This window comes from Petromyzon marinus, unplaced genomic scaffold, assembly GCF_048934315.1.
Source record: "Petromyzon marinus isolate PM22_M1 ecotype Great Lakes invasive population unplaced genomic scaffold, UKy_Petmar_22M1.pri1.0 PM_G_Scaffold_14, whole genome shotgun sequence".
Lineage (NCBI taxonomy): Eukaryota > Metazoa > Chordata > Hyperoartia > Petromyzontiformes > Petromyzontidae > Petromyzon > Petromyzon marinus.
Genome location: NW_027422695.1, coordinates 4202663 through 4220788, shown reverse-complemented (window position 1 = coordinate 4220788; position 18126 = coordinate 4202663). Strand labels below are relative to the sequence as shown.

At 45.3% G+C, this 18126-nt stretch overlaps 1 protein-coding gene across 5 annotated transcripts; it reads left to right on the top strand.

The window, feature by feature from the left end:
• The first annotated feature begins 1370 nt into the window (after positions 1–1370).
• LOC142910224 (heterogeneous nuclear ribonucleoprotein L-like) lies at positions 1371–17903 on the top strand. 5 transcript variants are annotated; one of them, XM_076059925.1, is made up of 13 exons: positions 1376–1755; positions 3607–3725; positions 5985–6222; positions 6604–6689; positions 6821–6917; positions 8355–8424; positions 11661–11747; positions 12228–12469; positions 12825–12946; positions 13626–13827; positions 14399–14456; positions 15284–15379; positions 15838–17903. In XM_076059925.1, the coding sequence occupies exons 1-13, from the start codon at positions 1501–1503 to the stop codon at positions 15891–15893; spliced, it is 1728 nt and encodes a 575-aa protein (XP_075916040.1). In that variant the 5' UTR covers positions 1376–1500; the 3' UTR covers positions 15894–17903. The 5 variants fall into 5 exon arrangements, with proteins under 5 accessions (XP_075916043.1, XP_075916040.1, XP_075916041.1 ...); XM_076059926.1 differs by having other exon boundaries at positions 1377–1725; XM_076059927.1 differs by lacking the exon at positions 3607–3725 and having other exon boundaries at positions 1378–1725; positions 6007–6222.
• Positions 17904–18126: the final 223 nt, after the last annotated feature.

The following is an 18126-nucleotide window of genomic DNA, read 5'->3' as shown; positions in this document are numbered from 1 at the left end:
GCTGAGTCTATGGTGCAGTGCTGAGTCTATGGTACAGTGCTGAGTCTATTGTGCAGTGTTGAGTCTATGGTGCAGTGCTGAGTCTATGGTGCAGTGCTGAGTCTATGGTGTAGTGTTGAGTCTATGGTGCAGTGCTCAGTCTATGGTGCAGTGCTGAGTCTATGGTGCAGTGTTGAGTCTATGGTGCAGTGTTGAGTATATGGGCAGTGTTGAGTCTATGGGCAGTGTTGAGTCTATGGGCAGTGTTGAATCTATGGTGCAGTGTTGAGTCTATGGTGCAGTGTTGAGTCTATGGTGCAGTGTTGAGTCTATGGTGCAGTGTTGAGTCTATGGGCAGTGTTGAGTCTATGGTGCGGTGTTGAGTCTATGGTGCAGTGCTGAGTCTATGGTACAGTGTTGAGTCTATGGTGGTGCAGTGTTGAGTCTATGGTGCAGTGTTGAGTCTATGGGCAGTGTTGAGTCAGTGGGCAAACGTACAAAATCAGCGGGGGATCAAATACTTTTTTCCCTCACTGTAGTAGAGACGATGGGACGAAGGGTGCTAGTTCATGTATTTTTGGTAAGCCGTATAATCTTGGTGGCCTGGCAGCAGAAGGTTTCAACGAGAACTGTTTGGTTTGATCAATTAATGTGGTTGAATCAGAAATGATTTTGGTTTGTATGACGAGGCTGTTGGTGGGATCTCTTTTTATTTTTGTATAGCTACCATCATTGAGTAATTCTTTAATTTTGTTGTTATATTCTATTTTATCCATGATGACAGTGGCATTGACCTTGTCGGCTGAGAGGATGACAATGTCATCCCTCTTTTTTTAATTCATATAATAATCAGATTTCATTATTTTTATTTATTTATTCTTATTTAAATATAATCAAATTTGATTAGTTACATTTTAAACGAAATTTTATTTACTTATTATTTAAAATAATCAAATGTGATTATTTGTGGTTATAAAGAAAGGCTAAATTATTAATTAAATATTTCTGCCTTTATTTATTATGTAAAAGTGATCGAAATAGGTCAATTATTTTATTATTTAATCATTATTATTTGAAAATAATCCAATTTGATTATTTTAACTTATAATGTATATTTCTTTATTATTTAAAACAATCACATTTTATTATTTTAATGTATGTTTTTTATTTATTTAATCTTATTTTAAAAATAATAAAATGTGGTTTTTATTTATTCTTATTTAAAAGTAATAAAATGTGATTATTGGATTTTTTTATTTATTTATAATGCTTTTACAATAATCAAATTTGATTATTTTTATTTATCATTTATTATTTATCATTTATTATTATTTATTTAATATTATAAAAATATAATCAAATTTAATTGTAGTCCGAGTCCGACCTAGGGGGAGGCCCACGACTGCTTCAGATCTCCGTCGCCGGCCCCAGTCGGCCGAGAGAGGCGTCACGTGACGAGTGGCTGTGGGGTCACACCAAGCCGCGCGAACATCGCCAGAGGCCACATCGATCCGAGAATCGATGTCACGCGTTGGAATCGCCCCGCCGCCGCCGCCCGCTGCTGCCGCTGACGCTCGGCGATCCGCGCGGGCGTCGTTTTCGAGCGACAGGATCGCGAATCGATTCCCTCCGGCGCTCCACGCCATCACGATGTTGACCACCGCCGCCGCCTCCGCCGCCCGGCACGCGGCCAAGCGCCTGGGAGTCAATGGCGAAGGCAACGACCGCGTCCAGGCGGGCGCGATGGTGAGCGTCAGTGACGAGCGACTTGACGAGGTGTTTTTATAACGAGAAGATGTTTATTTTACTCCTCCTCGCCCAGAGCCTCGTTGTGAGGCCTGGGCCAGAGGCTTCACTCAGGCGACGTGCCACCACCACCACCAGCCGTGTTTATATTATTTAACGTGATTGTTTAGCTTTGTAACTCGCAGATTCCAGTGCCGTTGCGAAGAGCTTCTCGTTGTTGGTGTTGGGGATGGACCACGCGGACCACAGCATCGCTAGGCTCTGCTTACGTTCAGTAAAACGCGTTTTGGTAAACGTGGATTTCGTGTTCGTTAACACTTTGGGCTATTTCCAGTGTAATTTTTTTAGACGGCGTTTTCTCTTCTAAGGGTGTGTATTCTCTTTGCACTGAACTAAAATAATAAAAATATGAAACAATAAAAACATTACTCATTGTTTTTTTCGGTAAAGTCACGTATGTAGAAATACAATTAAATTATATTTAAAAAAACAATCACGACGTTTCGATCACAACGCAAGCGATCTTCATCAGGTGTCAAGAACAAATCACGGAGGTAAATACAGCAAAAGATGAGAGACGAGAATTCAACAAACCTGAAACAACATTATGTGAAGCACATCCAGTCAGGCCAACAACACAGTTAGACACTTCCTGGCGGACCACGAATAAAAACATTGCCTTCCAGGAGAGATTCGTTCATGAGGCTATCCACATATACAAGCACAGAGACAATTTCAACCGAGAAGATGGATTTTGGCTTAGCAATCATTGGAAGGATTTGTTAAACCATTTCGGGTCTTAATTGTTCACGCTTACGGTGGCTTTCAGACCGCATCCATTATTTTCGTCTCCCCCCTCCTCTTTTCAGAACATAGATGGACTCGTCCATCTGAACAAACTCTCAAATCGCTCTCCGTGGTGCTGACGTTAAAAAAACGCCACTTTTATTCAAATTTTCTTGCTGTGGTTTTCACACCTGACGATGATTGCTTCTTGTGTTGCAGTCAAAACGTCGTGAGAATTGTATTGTTTTATATTTTTATTATTTTATTGTTTCCCTTCTACGTGGTGACTTTACCGGAAGAACCAAGAATATTAATCCCTGCAGTCACGAAAGCTTTAAATCAAAAGTTAAAATACTAATTAAGTTAAAATACCGATGTGTTAAATGTCCCACGCGATGGCGTCGTGGGGTAGCTCTTCGACCCTCCCCAATGTGATTAAAAACTTTGCGGAATAATAAAACTTTACAGCATCTACAAAAGCGCACCTGGCGGTGGGGGATGCGAGTTCCAGAGTTTGTAACTCGAGGGCCGTTTAGATTTAAAGTTAAACTCGCGAACGTTCTTAGCGATTACTGAAATGATGGCACTGAGCTATGGCCATTTTTTGCCAAACGGATGCAGATTTAAAAACCCCTTAAATGCAAGTGTCTGCATCTGCTCCGATATCACTTGCCGGCGATGTTAGCCGTGGCTTTATTTTGGTGATTTTGAAAAAGTTTTATGGTTTGGCCATGTTTGTTTTGTTGTAGTACGGAGTTAGACTGATGGCCTTAATCTAAGTTGTCTTGTGGTTGTTGTTGTTGTTTGACTTGCATCCCACTGGGATTTTTGCACACAGCGTTGGTGTACGGTGCTATTTCAAGGATTATTTTGCTGATTTTTCCTGGATTTTCTGTTTGCACAGTCACATAATCACTGTAAGATGTTTTTCTTGTTCATGTTTTTGTTTGTTGCGGTTGCACCCGATTCAAGAGCCGAATGGCTCACAGGGCTATACCAAATAAATGAAACTGAAAACTGTCTTCTCGGTATAGGAGGAAACAACAGCTTTGCACAATAGTCGTGTTGAGTTTGCTTCCTTGCCGACGTGCACAGGACACGTTTGAGGACCCACACAAGCCCCCACCGTCGGCTGTGGTTCACGTGCGGGGACTCTTGGACACAGCCCTCGAGTCGGACCTCGTGGAGGCCGTGCGGCACTTTGGCCTAGTCAGGTGACCAGTCGGTGGTGACCGTTGCCCGCATGGGGAAGGAAGCTGTATTATTGTTATTGTTGTTTACCGAAAACACCAAAGATTAATTCCTGCAGTCACGAAACCTTTGAACCAAGTTTAAACCGCCTCTACGGGGAGGTATAAGGTCTGTATCTTTGTGTCTGTCTTTGTGTTGTCTTGTGTTGTCTGTGTGTTGTCTCTGCTTGTGTATCTGCCTTTGTGTCTGTGCTTGGATTTGTTTCTCTGTGCTGTCTCTGCCTGTGTGTCGGTCTTGGTGCTTCCGAATGTTTGCTGCCGTGCTCCACTTTGCTCTATGCATACCTGATGCTAAAATGTCCCATTGTCTCTCAGCCTTGCCTTCTCATGCTAATATGTCCCATTGTCTCTCAGCCTTGCCTTCTCTGCCTATTTAAGGCGACTTCACTGTGTGCTTGTACCTGTGCTGGTCCGCTCTACTTTAATGTCTATGTGTGTGTGTGCCGTCTGTATCTTAAATTTCATACTTAACTTGCAATTTAGCAATCTTTGAAATAACGTAATCAACCAGGCTTTGCGTTAATTGTGTTTTGACCGACCGTCTGTGTTGCTTTATTTGGTTTCCAAATTCTGCTAAACTCTTGTCTGTTTGGTATGCTTCTCTCTCTGTGTCCCCTATTGTGTCGGTGTTAGTTCCCCCTACTTGGGTGTCTGTGTATACATCTGAGGTTATGTGTCTCCCCTCTCTCGTAAATTTAGCTCTTCTGTACATGATGATGGCTGCTTGTGTTGCAACCGAAACGTCGTACGCTATTATGTTATTTTATTATTTCTTATTTATACGTGACTTTACCGAAAAAAACAAAGATTATTGTTATTATAGTTGTTATTATTATTGGTGTTATTATTGTTGTTATTATTATTATTGTTGTTATTATTGTTGTTATTATTGTTGTTATTGTTATTATTGTTGTGGTGGTGGTGTTTGCGGACGTGGAGTGAACGTAGACCTTGGAAATTCGAATATTACCGATTTTCGCTTCGACAACTCAAGAAATTGCATAACACGAAAATACTCGATGGTTCTTAAGCACGGGGTGGGAGATGCCCTTTCTGGGGGCGCAAGACGTGCCAGATTATTTTTAACAAGGTAAATCATCGAAACACATTGAGCACGGGCACGTAAGCACCGCTACTTTGTTCCATCAAACCTCTAAATTAATAAACATTGTACGTTTTAAAAAAAATATTGAGAACCAAAGGGGGGGTGGCAAGGCTGCAGATTAAAGCTCAAGAACCACTTCCGTAAATAAAAAGTCGTGGCCGCGTGTGGCGGCGGACGAGAGGGCGCGGCGTTGCCCACGTCACGGCGTGATCGGCGACGCCGGGCGTGGCTTACTCGGGGCCTTTACAGCCTCAAGTGACCAACCAAAAACCGCTTCATCATCTTTGGGGTTCTTTCGGTAAAGTCACCACGGCGTAGAATGAGAATAAAATAATAAATCGATCAAAATTAAAATAACACGATAAAATTCTCACGACGTTTTGGGCCACAACACAAGTGGCCTTCATCAGGTGAAGGGACGAGACTGCCAAACTGAAATGGGACAGTTTCGTCCCTTCACCTGATGAAGGCCACTTGTGTTGTGGCCGAAACGTCGTGAGAATTGTGTTATTTTATTGTATTAATTTATTATTTTATTCTCATTCTACGTGTTGGTGACTTTACCGAAAGAACCAAAGAAGATTCATCCTTGCAGTCACGAAAGCTTTAAATCGAAACAAAAACCGTTTGTTTTTCAATTTTCCCAAGTCACGAATTCCCTCCGAATTAAAGTGCCGCTGCTGCTTTTGTTGTGCCGTCTGACAAAAGCGGCACACGTTCAAATGTGATTAGTAACCGTGTTAAAAATTAATATCTCGTATTGAAATGGTGCACACACGTACCTTGTTTATGTACGTTTGAAGAGGCTTCGTTTGTCAGGTGATACATCGACAGAAGAAGACTATATTACCCTAAAGATGTATTTTAAATATAATTATATTCTTACAGTACATTCAATTGCAACGTACTACACTGCCAAACTGAAATGGGACGTGGCATCTAACCTGCATCCAACCAGTCTCCACTCCGTTGCATGCATTGAAACATTTCTTGAGATCAAATGAGGTGACTTGGAGCAGACCAACCTCGTGTTTAACATTAACAACAACAGGCACGCGTTTTAAAGTCGGCCACATCTTTGAATAACGGCACTCGTTTGAATCGCTCCCTCCGTGCAGCTACGTGGTGATGATACCCAAGACGCGGCAGGCGCTGGTGGAGTTTGAAGACCCGGAGAGCTCCTGCAGCTGCGTCGACTACTTGTCCAAGGGCTCCGTCTACGTGTGTGGGCAGCCGGCCTACTTTAACTTCTCTACCAGCCAGAAGCTTTGGCGCCCTGGTGTCCCGGGGGACAACGGCAACAGCAACCACGTCCTGCTCTTCACCATCCTCAACCCCATCTACCCCATCACCACGGTGGGCATTGTTACACTTACAGCAGCTGGACATTAATGTGTGAATAGTTTGTCGGGTGTGCCATGCACACACGCGCGTGTTTCATTTATACGAGTGAAATTATGTCCGTTTTGGATTACAGTGAATGGCTTTGCTAAGGAAATTACATTGATCCTTTGGTTCATTTGAGGCAATTGAAGTCGTGTTTTTTGTTTGTGCTTCGAAGTCTACCAATGGCATTGAATAAAAAACAATATATAGACCTAATGTTGATTTTGGAAAGCGTTGATGTCCTGTATGGCTCGATCTTAAAAATTCACTGGAAAAAAAGCTTTTCAAATTTACTTGGTAATGCGTGCAAAATCACCTCGCTGCGTTTGTGTGCTCCATGTGGTCCTGCAGGATGTGCTTTACAACATTTGCAAACCATTTGGGCCTCTGCAACGCATTGTGATCTTCAGGAAGAATGGCCTGCAGGCCTTTGTGGAATATCCTTTCAACGAGATGCATAACCGTAACGATATATCCGCCATTCACGTAATTTTACGTGTTATTTTGGAGATGCTAAATGTATTGTTATTAAAATGAAATGGTCGTGTTTTCCTTAATTTTTGGCCACGTTTGTTTCGGTTGAGAGCGCCGAAAGAGCGAACTCATCTCTGAATGGAGCGGACATCTATTCGGGCTGCTGTACTCTTATAGTGGAGTATGCGAGGGCAAGTACAACCGATATTTTGTACATTCACAAGTGTGTGCACCACAACCTGGTTTTTTTCACCCGCAGACCAAAGATTTCATTTAATATACTGAATTGACCACTTTGGTGAGCAAATAATGCTGAATACACACGGCAATTCATTGCTAGATGAGGGCTTCCGCACTCGATGCCTGTTGTGGGGGTTATTTGACTTGTGTGCGGGGTAAAGGAGTGTAGCATATATTGTGGCAGCATAGAAATACAATGCACCCAATGGATTTTACAGCTGCCCACCACACAGCCCCACAACCTACAACAACCCATTGTGCATGACGGGCATCCTTGCCGTTGTCTAAAGTCAAACTTTTCCCAATTGATATTACCGTGTGAGGGTGGTTCTCATCTGAGCCAGTGCCCTGAGCCAGTTAATGGAAAATTCGCATCCAGTGGGAAGGGTAGAGTTGGTTTTTAATTCGATTTTATTTGGTGACGGGTGATTAACATTCAGCCATAGACCGCTTTGCGAGACCTGCAGAGTACCTGAGGGGAGATGTTACATTGTTAGCAGGAAATAAAATTACAGAACAGTAATAACGAATGCATAATTTTCATAACGGGGTTATGGCACTTCAACATTTTTGAGGTATACGATCAAGGCTAACGCTTTACAGTACACGAGGAACACTGCGAATAAATAATACCGAGTTAGGCAGAGCATGCCAAACTTGTGCAATTAAACAAGTTTCGAATTTAAATAGGCCACCGAGGGATAGCGATTTTTATCTGCAAACACGAAGGGAGCTTGTTCCAACGAAGAGGGATAATCAACACGTGATCTTAAAAAAAAAACTGGTGGCAGAAGGCCACTGTTTTCCCACAACTCCGATAAGCATGCTTTTGCTACGTACGGTGCGAAAGTTTAGCTTATCGTTGACTTCCTACGTGTGGCAGCTCTTATTCATTCATCTCCCAGGAAGTTAAGGGTTGCGTTAAGTACCTCGGCTTCACCGCAAGTTGCGTGCCGTAATTGTCTCGGGGGTAATGACCGCTTAATAATTATTATGCTTGTAAATTTTAAATGGTTCTAAAGTTTCGATTTAAAGCTTTCGTGACTGCAAGGATTCATCTTCTTTGGTTCTTTCGGTAAAGTCACCACGTAGAATGAGAATAAAATAATAAAATAAAACAATCAAATTATCACGACGTTTCGGCCACAACACAAGGTCGGGACGACAGGTTTGTTCCTTTCACCTGAAGAAGGCCACTTGTGTTGTGGCCGAAACGTCGTGAGAATTTTATTGTTTTATTTTATTTTTTTATCCTCATTCTACGTGGAGACTTTACCGAAAGAACCAAAGAAGGTTCTAAAGTTATATAATTTTTTCCCAGCATCTATGCCCTATATGCTGGCCACGAATAATGTTTATCTTTTCCCCCTGCTGTGTCCTCTTTACAGGCGACGCGTCTGAATGTGTTTAAAAATGACTCTGAGACCTGGGACTTCACCAACCCTGGCCTCAAGCAAGGTAAGACCAATATCGAGCATATCAGAGCCGCGCTCTCTCGACAGCTGGTGGTGGTGAGCCCTCGGTGTGTGGGGGGGGGGGGGGTGACGTTTTTAACGCAAGGGGAGGGGTGTGCACGGCGTGATGAAACAGGCATTGACTATTTCTGTACGCGGCCGGCTTCGCCGTGTTATACTTGAAGATCAGTGGCCAAGTAGAGGGGGAAGTTTGGAGCGTTCTCAAGAGGATAATGCAGCTTCTGCACTTGAGATTTTGGTTGCAGAAAAATGTCACACCTGCAGACACTTGGTTGTCTTGAAGCACATTGGTGTACTGTTTACAATCTACAGAACTTGGTCGTTGTCACAGGAAGTTATTTGAAACGCCATTCCCCTCTTTTGTATCAATCACTGCAATTGTGTAGAGCTGGTCAAGGTTATTTTCGTTTATACCTATCATCTCCATATATATAAAAGGCAAAGTTGTGAATATGTGTGTCTGTTCAAAATGTTTAGCGTACTTCCCGACATGCAACAAACTGGAAATTTGCCATGTGGGTACTTTCCAGACTGTATACCGTGCAAACATTACACAAATACACTTTTGTTTTTGGGGGGGGGGGGAGCTCGATAATGCATTTATTTTTTGCACGGCAAGTGAGCTGTGACGTCAAATCTGTCACGTGACCCGTAGTGTAGCGGTTAGCGCTACGCTGCGCTACGAACCCGGCGACCCAAGTTCGATTCCCGTTCACCGCCACCACCGGTGACGATTATTTTAACCGGTCCTGGGCCTCCCCTAGGTCGACTCAGCCTCAAACGAGTAACTGCTGTGGTGTGTGAACATCGCCACTGGGGAGACAAAGGCGGCCGGGCGTGGTGGATCCAAGTCCCGGGCGAAGCCGGGTAGTAACAGCTAGCGCAACATATAACTAAATAATCTTTGTGTTTTTTTAGCCCATGCTAAGCTTGCGTAGTTTACTCTGGGCAGATTGGTTTTAAACTCGTGCCCGTGTACTTTGTTTTTTCTAGTTTACCCTTCAGAACAATTTGGCAGTATAAGTGAATGTTGTGAAGAACAGGATTCACAAGGAGGCATGTGGCTGCTGGAGTGTTCAATAATCCATTGGATTAATTTTTTTGTTACCATTAAAGCTGTTGCCCTGGTACTGGACATGCGATAGACATTGCCATTAAGTTGGTGGCATTTTAGATTTTGATCAGCTTTGAAGATTTTCCCAACGTCAAGTGCATGTGGCCCATGGGCGGGTACTCGGTTGTTCGGGGTGTATCAAGGCTGGGCATTTTTACACTACAGTGTAAAACCTTGCATTGCGAGCATAATTCGTTCCGGGAACGTGTTTGTAATCCAAAGCGCTCGTACATCAAAGCACTCGTCTATCAGTTGTGTGATCACGTGACTCACGGCAGTACAAAGTGTGTCTACACGTACACTGCTCGTATTGCAAGACCTCGCTCGTTTATCAAGTTAATATTTATTTACAATTTTAGCTCGTCTTGCAAAACACTTGCAGACCAAGTTACTCGCAATCCAAGGTTTTACTTTTATATCTAGATTTACCAGGGTGTGTGTCTGTTGGATCAGAAGTAGGTGCCAACTTTCACTGGCATATTTGAGGTGGACATTGCACGTTGCGTTTTTATATTTTGTAGGGTTGAGAAACCTTGACTGCATTATGTGGTGTCTGGATACTAAGCGGAGAAGCTTAGAGGATGTCAGAAAAGCCGATATTTACGATTGAAAATATCACTTATTATAAAGTAACCCTTTTAATTTGGTACGATTGAGCCTGAACAGGAAAATGGTATCTTTGTCCCGAGTACATTGTGTGTACGCACAGATATTAGTTTCCGAAGAGGTAAGTCTCGCCACTTTATCAAGGGAGCTTCAGGGACATGGTGCGGTTTGATTTAATCGCCAAATTTCCGTAAACGCTTCGAAGAGTATTTTCCTCACTCCCAACATCAACGCTACAAGGAGCATCTGCGAGCATTGCCGCACACAGAAGCACACGGAGGCAATTTGCAAGCAACACACGAGCAATCAAGCGCCCGGCAGCCAACAGCCACCGACGTGAACGGCGACGACACGAACGGCGACATTGGCGACATCCTCGTCGGCACTTGGGAGGCACCAGGGACCAAGCAACCAACACGCCGCCACCGCTGTGACACGCACGGCCGACCCGCGCACCCCACGCCTGCAGCGCCACGTCACGGAACACTCGGCGCAGCACGCTGCATCCGCTGCACCGCAACTGCCACGTGCCGCTTGGCAGAGGCCATCGGATAACCCGCGTCCAGCCGCAGGCACCGGGGGACACGGCGCTGACAGACCGGCAAAGCACCGGAACCGCCGCGAAGAAGCTGGGAGCGACGAAAGCCCGCATTCACCGCGAACGGGACTTGGAAATAAGCCGAACGGAATGCGTGCCGATGCGTTTGGGGCTTAAAATCGCTCCGTTGGTGAGAATTTACCTCCACGCTCGTACGTTTAGACTGCCTTGCTAAAGTTTTGTTTGCAAACGAGGCTTTTGACATTGCAGATGCCAGACACAACGCATTTCGCATCGGTTTATAAGCGGCGATCTTTTTCATTTTAAAGGTTCGTAAGGCCCCGTCGCCCACTTCAAGCGTCCCAATTTTAAGCCCCAAACCAAAAAGGGTCGCCGGAGAGCGAGAGGTGCGGTGGCACGGACAACGCGGGGGGGTCCGTTTGTGCCGAGTGTGACTGCTGTTGGCGCAGGAAAGAAGGTGCCGGCCTTTCTGTTGCATCCTCCTCGCGATGGGTCGTCAGCCGCCGCCCGACTCTGGGCAACTTTGTGTTCCCGTCGAAGCGTAGACTGGGTAAGAAACGAGCGGGCATCGCAGGCGGCAACCACGGACACTCGCTGACGCCGCACCTCGGAACAATTTGTCGCGTGCATCTGTACACCTCCAATAAATTTTGTTTTTTTCTTCTTCTTGCGATGAGCATTTCTTTACGCGCTGTATTTTGTATGGCACTCGTTATTTATGTTGTGCCGTGTGAAATCTGCATTTTTAAAATACCGCCGATTGTTTTATGGGCAGACGCAGCGCGCCCCCTTGTGGAGTGTGCCCGGAATTTCTTAATGTGTTGGTAGTGTGAATGTTCTGGGTGCAGAATTAATTTTTTGGATTGTCATATTTTGTGCAGCAGTGAGCGCTTATGTTTCCCGTGGGTGAATTTGGTGATCGTTTTTTTGTTGTTTTCAGAGGGCAATGCAGTGATGCCAGCGAAGCAAACGTCTCTCCTTGGCGAACATCCCAAAGCACACGCTTGCGGTGGTGGCGACTGTGGAGGTAATCCCTTTGTTGCGAATGCTGTAATTTCGGTTTCCTTCAGCTTGCTGTCAGATTGAAAGAACCTGCTGCCTGTTGAGAACATTTCTTATTTGGAATTAGTGTTAAGGTGCATCCTAAAAACCTTTTTTTGCGGTTAACAATTGCAACGTACGAGTTGCTTTGTGTTTTAAGAGACGATATTTCCAACAGTTATCAGATGTATTGGGTATTTAAAACAAGCTATGCTGAATAAGAGCTTGGTGGGCCTCAACCTAAAATAAAAACTAGTTTAGTCTTCCCTAGGCAACTGAGTCTTCTGGACCAATGTTTTCCAGTGTCTCCAAGGGGTAGAGTGGTGAATCCTGGGTTGCCTGATCTTATAGGAAAGGGCACACGTGTGTGTAGGATGATGGCTGTGGTAAATCTGTTTTTCAGAGAAGTTTAGAGAGTTTCAGCTGTTCACGATGCGTTTCCCCCTCTTGTGTATTTGCGTCACAGGCCACCAGCAGCCATCGCCACCGGGCGTCGACTACGGATCTGGCGGCGACGGCATGGGCGGTGGGGGAGGAATGGGCATGGGAGGAATGGGCAACCTGGGTGGTACCCAGGGCCAGCACGTGCAGGCCATGATGAACCAGCAGGCCGACAACAAGGTCCTCATTGTGTACGACTTGGACGCCGAACGCTTCAACTGCGACCGCGTGTTTAACATCCTCTGCCTCTTCGGCGACGTGGAGAAGGTGCCTTCGCTGGGTGTTGCGCGCACCTGCTTTGAAATGAGTCCCCGTTTTTTTTCTTCCAAAGGTTCAACCGCGGTGCAATGCGTACGCATGCGTGTGGTGCACGTCGTGCGCTGATCGTGTTATATAAAGTGGGAGATTCACACGACCAAATTTGTTCACCGATTGACAACATACACATTTGGTCATTTTCTTTACAAAAATGTACCCAATGCGAAGTGTTCTTTGTGCATGTTTTCTAATGGCCCCTCGGCCAACACTTCACATTTCAACAATGCGTTACAACGAAACTTGTAGATATTTTCGTGCAAGATTGCGCGATGCTGAACCGTCTTACGGGTTGTTATTTTTGTAGGTTAAGTTCCTGAAGAGCAAGCCGGGAGCCGCCATGGTCGAGATGGGAGATCAGTACGCCGTGCACAGGGCGGTTTTTCACCTCAATATGTCTCAGATCTTTGGAAATAAAATCAACCTCTGGTGAGCCTTTTTGTTCCCGTGTTAAATTGGTAAATGTAACTCGTCATATCCTGTTAATGTAATTGGATACTGCTTTCTCTTTAGGGAAGACACTTTAGTAAATATTTAGTGCAAGTGACGAAATTTTAGGACGGTGAAAAAGAGAGCTGATGAATACCGTGAACGAAACACTTGTCACACAGCTCACGAGGACCCCGATTACTTGCTGTCCAGAGCCTTTATTGAAGTGGCGAACATGAAATTTGGATTCTAGATTTGAAGCTTTACGGGGAGGGCCTTTATTGAAATAGCGAACGTGAAATTTGGATTCTAGATTTGAAGCTCTACGGGGAGGGCTTTCACCTATCGGTTAGAGCTTTCAACAGACAACGGGACAAGAAGTCAAAGCTCATCGAGACGCTGACCTTCCTCAAAAGATGCCGCGACAACAAGCTTAAAGGACGCGACCTGGGCTTGCTGTCTTCACTCCAACGCTGTCCTCTGGACAGTCCGGTCCCTTCACCTGATGAAGGCCACTTGTGTTGTGGCCGAAACGTCGTGATTTTTTGTTATTTTATTTTTTACCCACGTGACTTTACCGAATCGAACCAAAGAGCACATGAAATTTGGAACGTGATAAAATAAAAACTAAAAACAGTTTCTTCGCGCTATTCCCTCCCTTCCGCCCTCGTCTCGGCAGCGTGTCGAGGCAGCGGTCGATTGTGCCGGGCCAGGCGTTCGAGCTGCCGGACGGCACCGACAGCTACAGGGACTACACAGGTTCTCGCAACCACCGCTATGCCGACAGCGAGAAGGCGGCGAAGAACCGCAACCAGCGTCCCACCGCGGTGCTGCACTTCTTCAACGCACCCACGGACATCACGGCCGAGATGTTCGCGCAGGTCCGTGCCCCCGCCGCCCCTTCAGCCTGCTGCCAGCAGCGCAGAAGGGGAGCGCGTTCGGTTTCTTTAAAAGTTTTCCCAGGTGAAGCTTTTATAAATATTCAAGTCCAAAGTTTGCACGTGAAACAATCGTGGGTTTTTAAGATGAGCCTATTGATGTTGTGGAGTTTGTGGTGGCCCATGACACGTTTCCTGTGACGGGACAAATGTTAAATGGTGTAATGTAGTTTCCTTTCAGCGGTTAAAACATAAGATGTATAAATAATGCAGTCGATGTTCCAAAGGGACTTTTTTGTTACAGACTAGACAACACCTCGCGTTAATTTGTCCTGTTTAATACATTACGATTCATATTCATTCGTATTCGAAAGCTTTACATTTCAGTCTTTGGACATTGTTTCTGCAAATGGTTGCATTCCCCCTGAGTCTATGCTTGGTGTTCACACTAATCTGAGCACTTTGAAAGACTGCTCCAAAGCTGGCGAATGTAAATTTAAAAATGGAAAACGGGATTGGTGCACGTTAACTGTTACCAACTATAACGTGAACGCCGCCCGTTCTGTCCCCGCAGCTGTGCGACGAAATGTCGATTGCGAGGCCCCGCTCTTTCAAAGTGTTTTCTGGAAAAAGTAAGTCCCGCAAAGTATGTTTATTATTTATCTTACGTGTCACGGCACAGAATAAATCGTGTACTGTATTCTCCATGCAATCGTCGCTTGATTTACAGCACGACACCAGATGATCTGCAACGTGTGCTATGAGGCCATGCTCAAGAAACCCTGTGAGAAATTCTCTCCCGAGAGCAGTCCTTGCTATTCACTCGCGCCCAAGCTGACTGAAGCGTGTTAGCGTAGCCAAGGCATCGGACTGAAGCCTTCCTGCTGCAGAAATTCACCGACGACTGACACCACCCTTTAAACACGGCTTCTTTAGGTAAAGTCATGTAGAAGGGAAACAACAAAATAATAAATATATACAAACACAGACAATTTCAACCGAGAAGATTGATTCTGGCTTAGCAATCATTGGAAGGATTTGATAAACCATTTCGGGTCTTAATTGATTGTTCACGCTTACGGTGGCTTTCAGACCGCATCCATTATTTTCGTCTCCCCCCTCCTCTTTTCAGAACATAGATGGACTCGTCCATCTGAACAACTGCCAAATCGCTCTCCGTGGTGCTAACGTTAAAAATAACCGCCACTTTTTTAAAATTTTCTTGCTGTGGTTTTCACACCTGATGATGATTGCTTGTGTTGCAGTCGAAACGTCGTGAGAATTTTATTTTATATTTTTATTATTTTATTGTTTCCCTTCTACGTGGTGGTGACTTTACCGAAAGAACCAAGAATATGAATTCCTGCAGTCACGAAAGCTTTAAATCAAAATGGCGAAGGGTGTTGCGTTTTACACGACCCAAATGACTCTATGAGCGACGGTCCGTCCACGTGTCCAGCCGATAGGAGCGTGTCCGGCCTGATGGAGTGGGAGACCAAGAACGATGCCATGGAGGCTCTGGCGTGCATTAACCATCACCCCCTGAAGAACGCAAGTAAGTTGTGGGGTGTTGGCCATTTGTGTTGGTGCGATGACATTGAAGCGGGGCTGCATTATCGGCAAATCTTTGGTCGTACGCTCTGTTGAGCACCTAATGTTCAGATTTGGGGGGGGCGCTTGTTATTACCATAGCACCATCTGTGTACACTGGCTGCCTAGCAGCCTTGGGTGAAATTGCAGGAAGCGAAAGCAGTTGTAGATTGTTATATTATATATTAACAGGTTGTTATTTATGGGCGATTTGGATTTCGTTGTTGTTCTTTGCATATACAGAATGGAATTGAAAGTTGACATAGCCAAGCACTTTCACTTATCACAACTCAACGTTATCTTAGCTCCCTGAACGAGTTTGTTGACATCGACAAAGACCCTCCTAAGAATTGCTTCATTGTTTTAAGTTTTTGTGTGCTCCAGTGAAGACGTCATGTGGCTCCCCTGTTTTTATTTTCTCAGATGTTCCATACCTCTACACCCTCAAACTGTGCTTCTCCACTGCCCAGCCTTCATAGAAGACAACTCAACATGTTTCATGCCGTATTGAACGTCGGTGTCAACATCATTGTCACTTTGTGTACTATTTGTGAATGTCCCATCACTCTTGTTGAAAGTTAACCGTGGGTATAGGTCGAAAGTGCAATTGACGCGTTTACATTTTAGTTGTCATTTTTTGGAGGATTAATTTAGATTTCTATATTGACTGTACCGAAAGATTTTAAAGGTCGCAGTGGAAATGAAGAATGTTGAAATTAAAATAATTATGATTAGTCTCCTTAACCTGCCGAGTTTGTCTGCCGTGTGCATTGCTATTTTGTCCATGAGCCCCAAACCAGATTTCACTTGGCAGTCCTCGGGTGCCGTAACTTTAGCGGCTCCAATTAATTTACAATTTGGGGGGGTTCTCAACTTGCTCATAGCCAAAGTTTTTGCTCCCACCACGAGTGATGCTCCTTTCTTGCTGTAGCCCATGGCACTAATATTGCCCATTTAATTTCATAACGGAGAGCTCTGAAATAAATGCCAAAGAGACCCTTTTGGGGGGGGCTGGTAAAAATATACCCCGACTCATTGAAAATCCCATTGAAAAACATGGGTTGGCATTCTGTACAGTGCGTGTATTTAGCAGGTTAATACGCTTGCAAATATAAACCCCAAGAGAAAATAGAACAGTGTTTGAAAATAAAAGTATGGAGAGATGCATGTTTGACATCGAACTGGAATCGATTGAACATGAGCGTGGAGACATGAAGGAAGTTGGGCATAGGGTAGGTGAGTGACTAGTGTGTGGGTGGCTAGGTGAGTGACTGAGTGACTGAGTGTGTGGGTGGCTAGGTGAGTGACTGAGTGAATGAGTGTGTGGGTGGCTAGGTGAGTGACTGAGTGAATGAGTGACTGAGTGTGTGGGTGGCTAGGTGAGTGACTGAGTGTGTGGGTGGCTAGGTGAGTGAGTGAATGAGTGACTGTGGGTGGCTAGGTGAGTGACTGCGTGAATGAGTGACTGTGTGGGTGGCTAGGTGAGTGACTGTGGGTGGCTAGGTGAGTGACTGAATGAGTGACTAAGTGTCTGTGTGGGTGGCTAAGTGAGTGAATGAGTGAGTGTGTGGGTGGCTAGGTGAGTGACTGAGTGTTGGTGGCTAGGTGAGTGACTGTGTGGGTGGCTAGATGAGTCACTGAGTGAATGAGTGACTGTGTCTGTGGGTGGCTAGGTGAGTGAGTGAATGAGTGTGTGGGTGGCTAAGTGAGTGACTGAGTGAATGAGTGACTGAGTGTGTGGGTGGCTAGGTGAGTGTGTGAATGAGTGTGTGTGGGTGGCTAGGTGAGTGAGTGAATGAGTGACTGAGTGTGTGGGTGGCTAGGTGAGTGAGTGACTGAGTGTGTGGGTGGCTAGGTGAGTGAGTGACTGAGTGTGTGGGTGGCTAGGTGAGTGAATGAGTGACTGTGTGGGTGGCTAGGTGAGTGAGTGACTGTGTGGGTGGCTAGGTGAGTGAATGAGTGACAGTGTCTGTGTGGGTGGGTAGGTGAGTGACTGTGTGTCTGTGTGGGTGGCTAGGTGAGTGTTTGGGTGGCTAGGTGAGTGCGTGAATGAGTGACTGTGTGTGTGCGGCTAGGTGAGTGAGTGACTGAGTGTGTGGGTGGCTAGGTGAGTGACTGTGTGGGTGGCTAGGTGAGTGAATGACTGAGTGTGTGGGTGGCTAGGTGAGTGACTGTGTGGGTGGCTAGGTGAGTGAGTGACTGAGTGTGTGGGTGGCTAGGTGAGTGTGTGTCTGTGTGGGTGGCTTATCAGGGACGGGTCTCGTGTGGCCAGTGGTCGAGACCTGTACCTTGGCTGGGTCAGGTCAGACTAGCCTCCCCTAGGACCCCCTTAGCCGGAGGACCCCGAGACCCTAGCCCAGGAATAGGGCGAGTTAGACCGAAGCCGTACCTCCTCAGCTAGCAGCGGGTGAAGGGGCCGTTACCCCTTCAAGTAGAAGGCTGTATTGTATTGTGTTAAGCACCTTTGTAATAAATAAGCATTGCCTCTACCGATTCGTCTCTACGCTGTCTTAAAGAACCCACTACACATGTACAGGCATAACTCTTACGTCTTTAACCATTGAACTTGTTTTAAATACATATAAAAACTCTAAACATTTATCATGTGTACAGTATCGTAATTAAGGCGGGTACTGATACCCCAATAAAGTGCTCATATTTGGTCAGAGGAAAACCAATGCTCATTCGGTAATGCATCTCCATTGGAAGCAT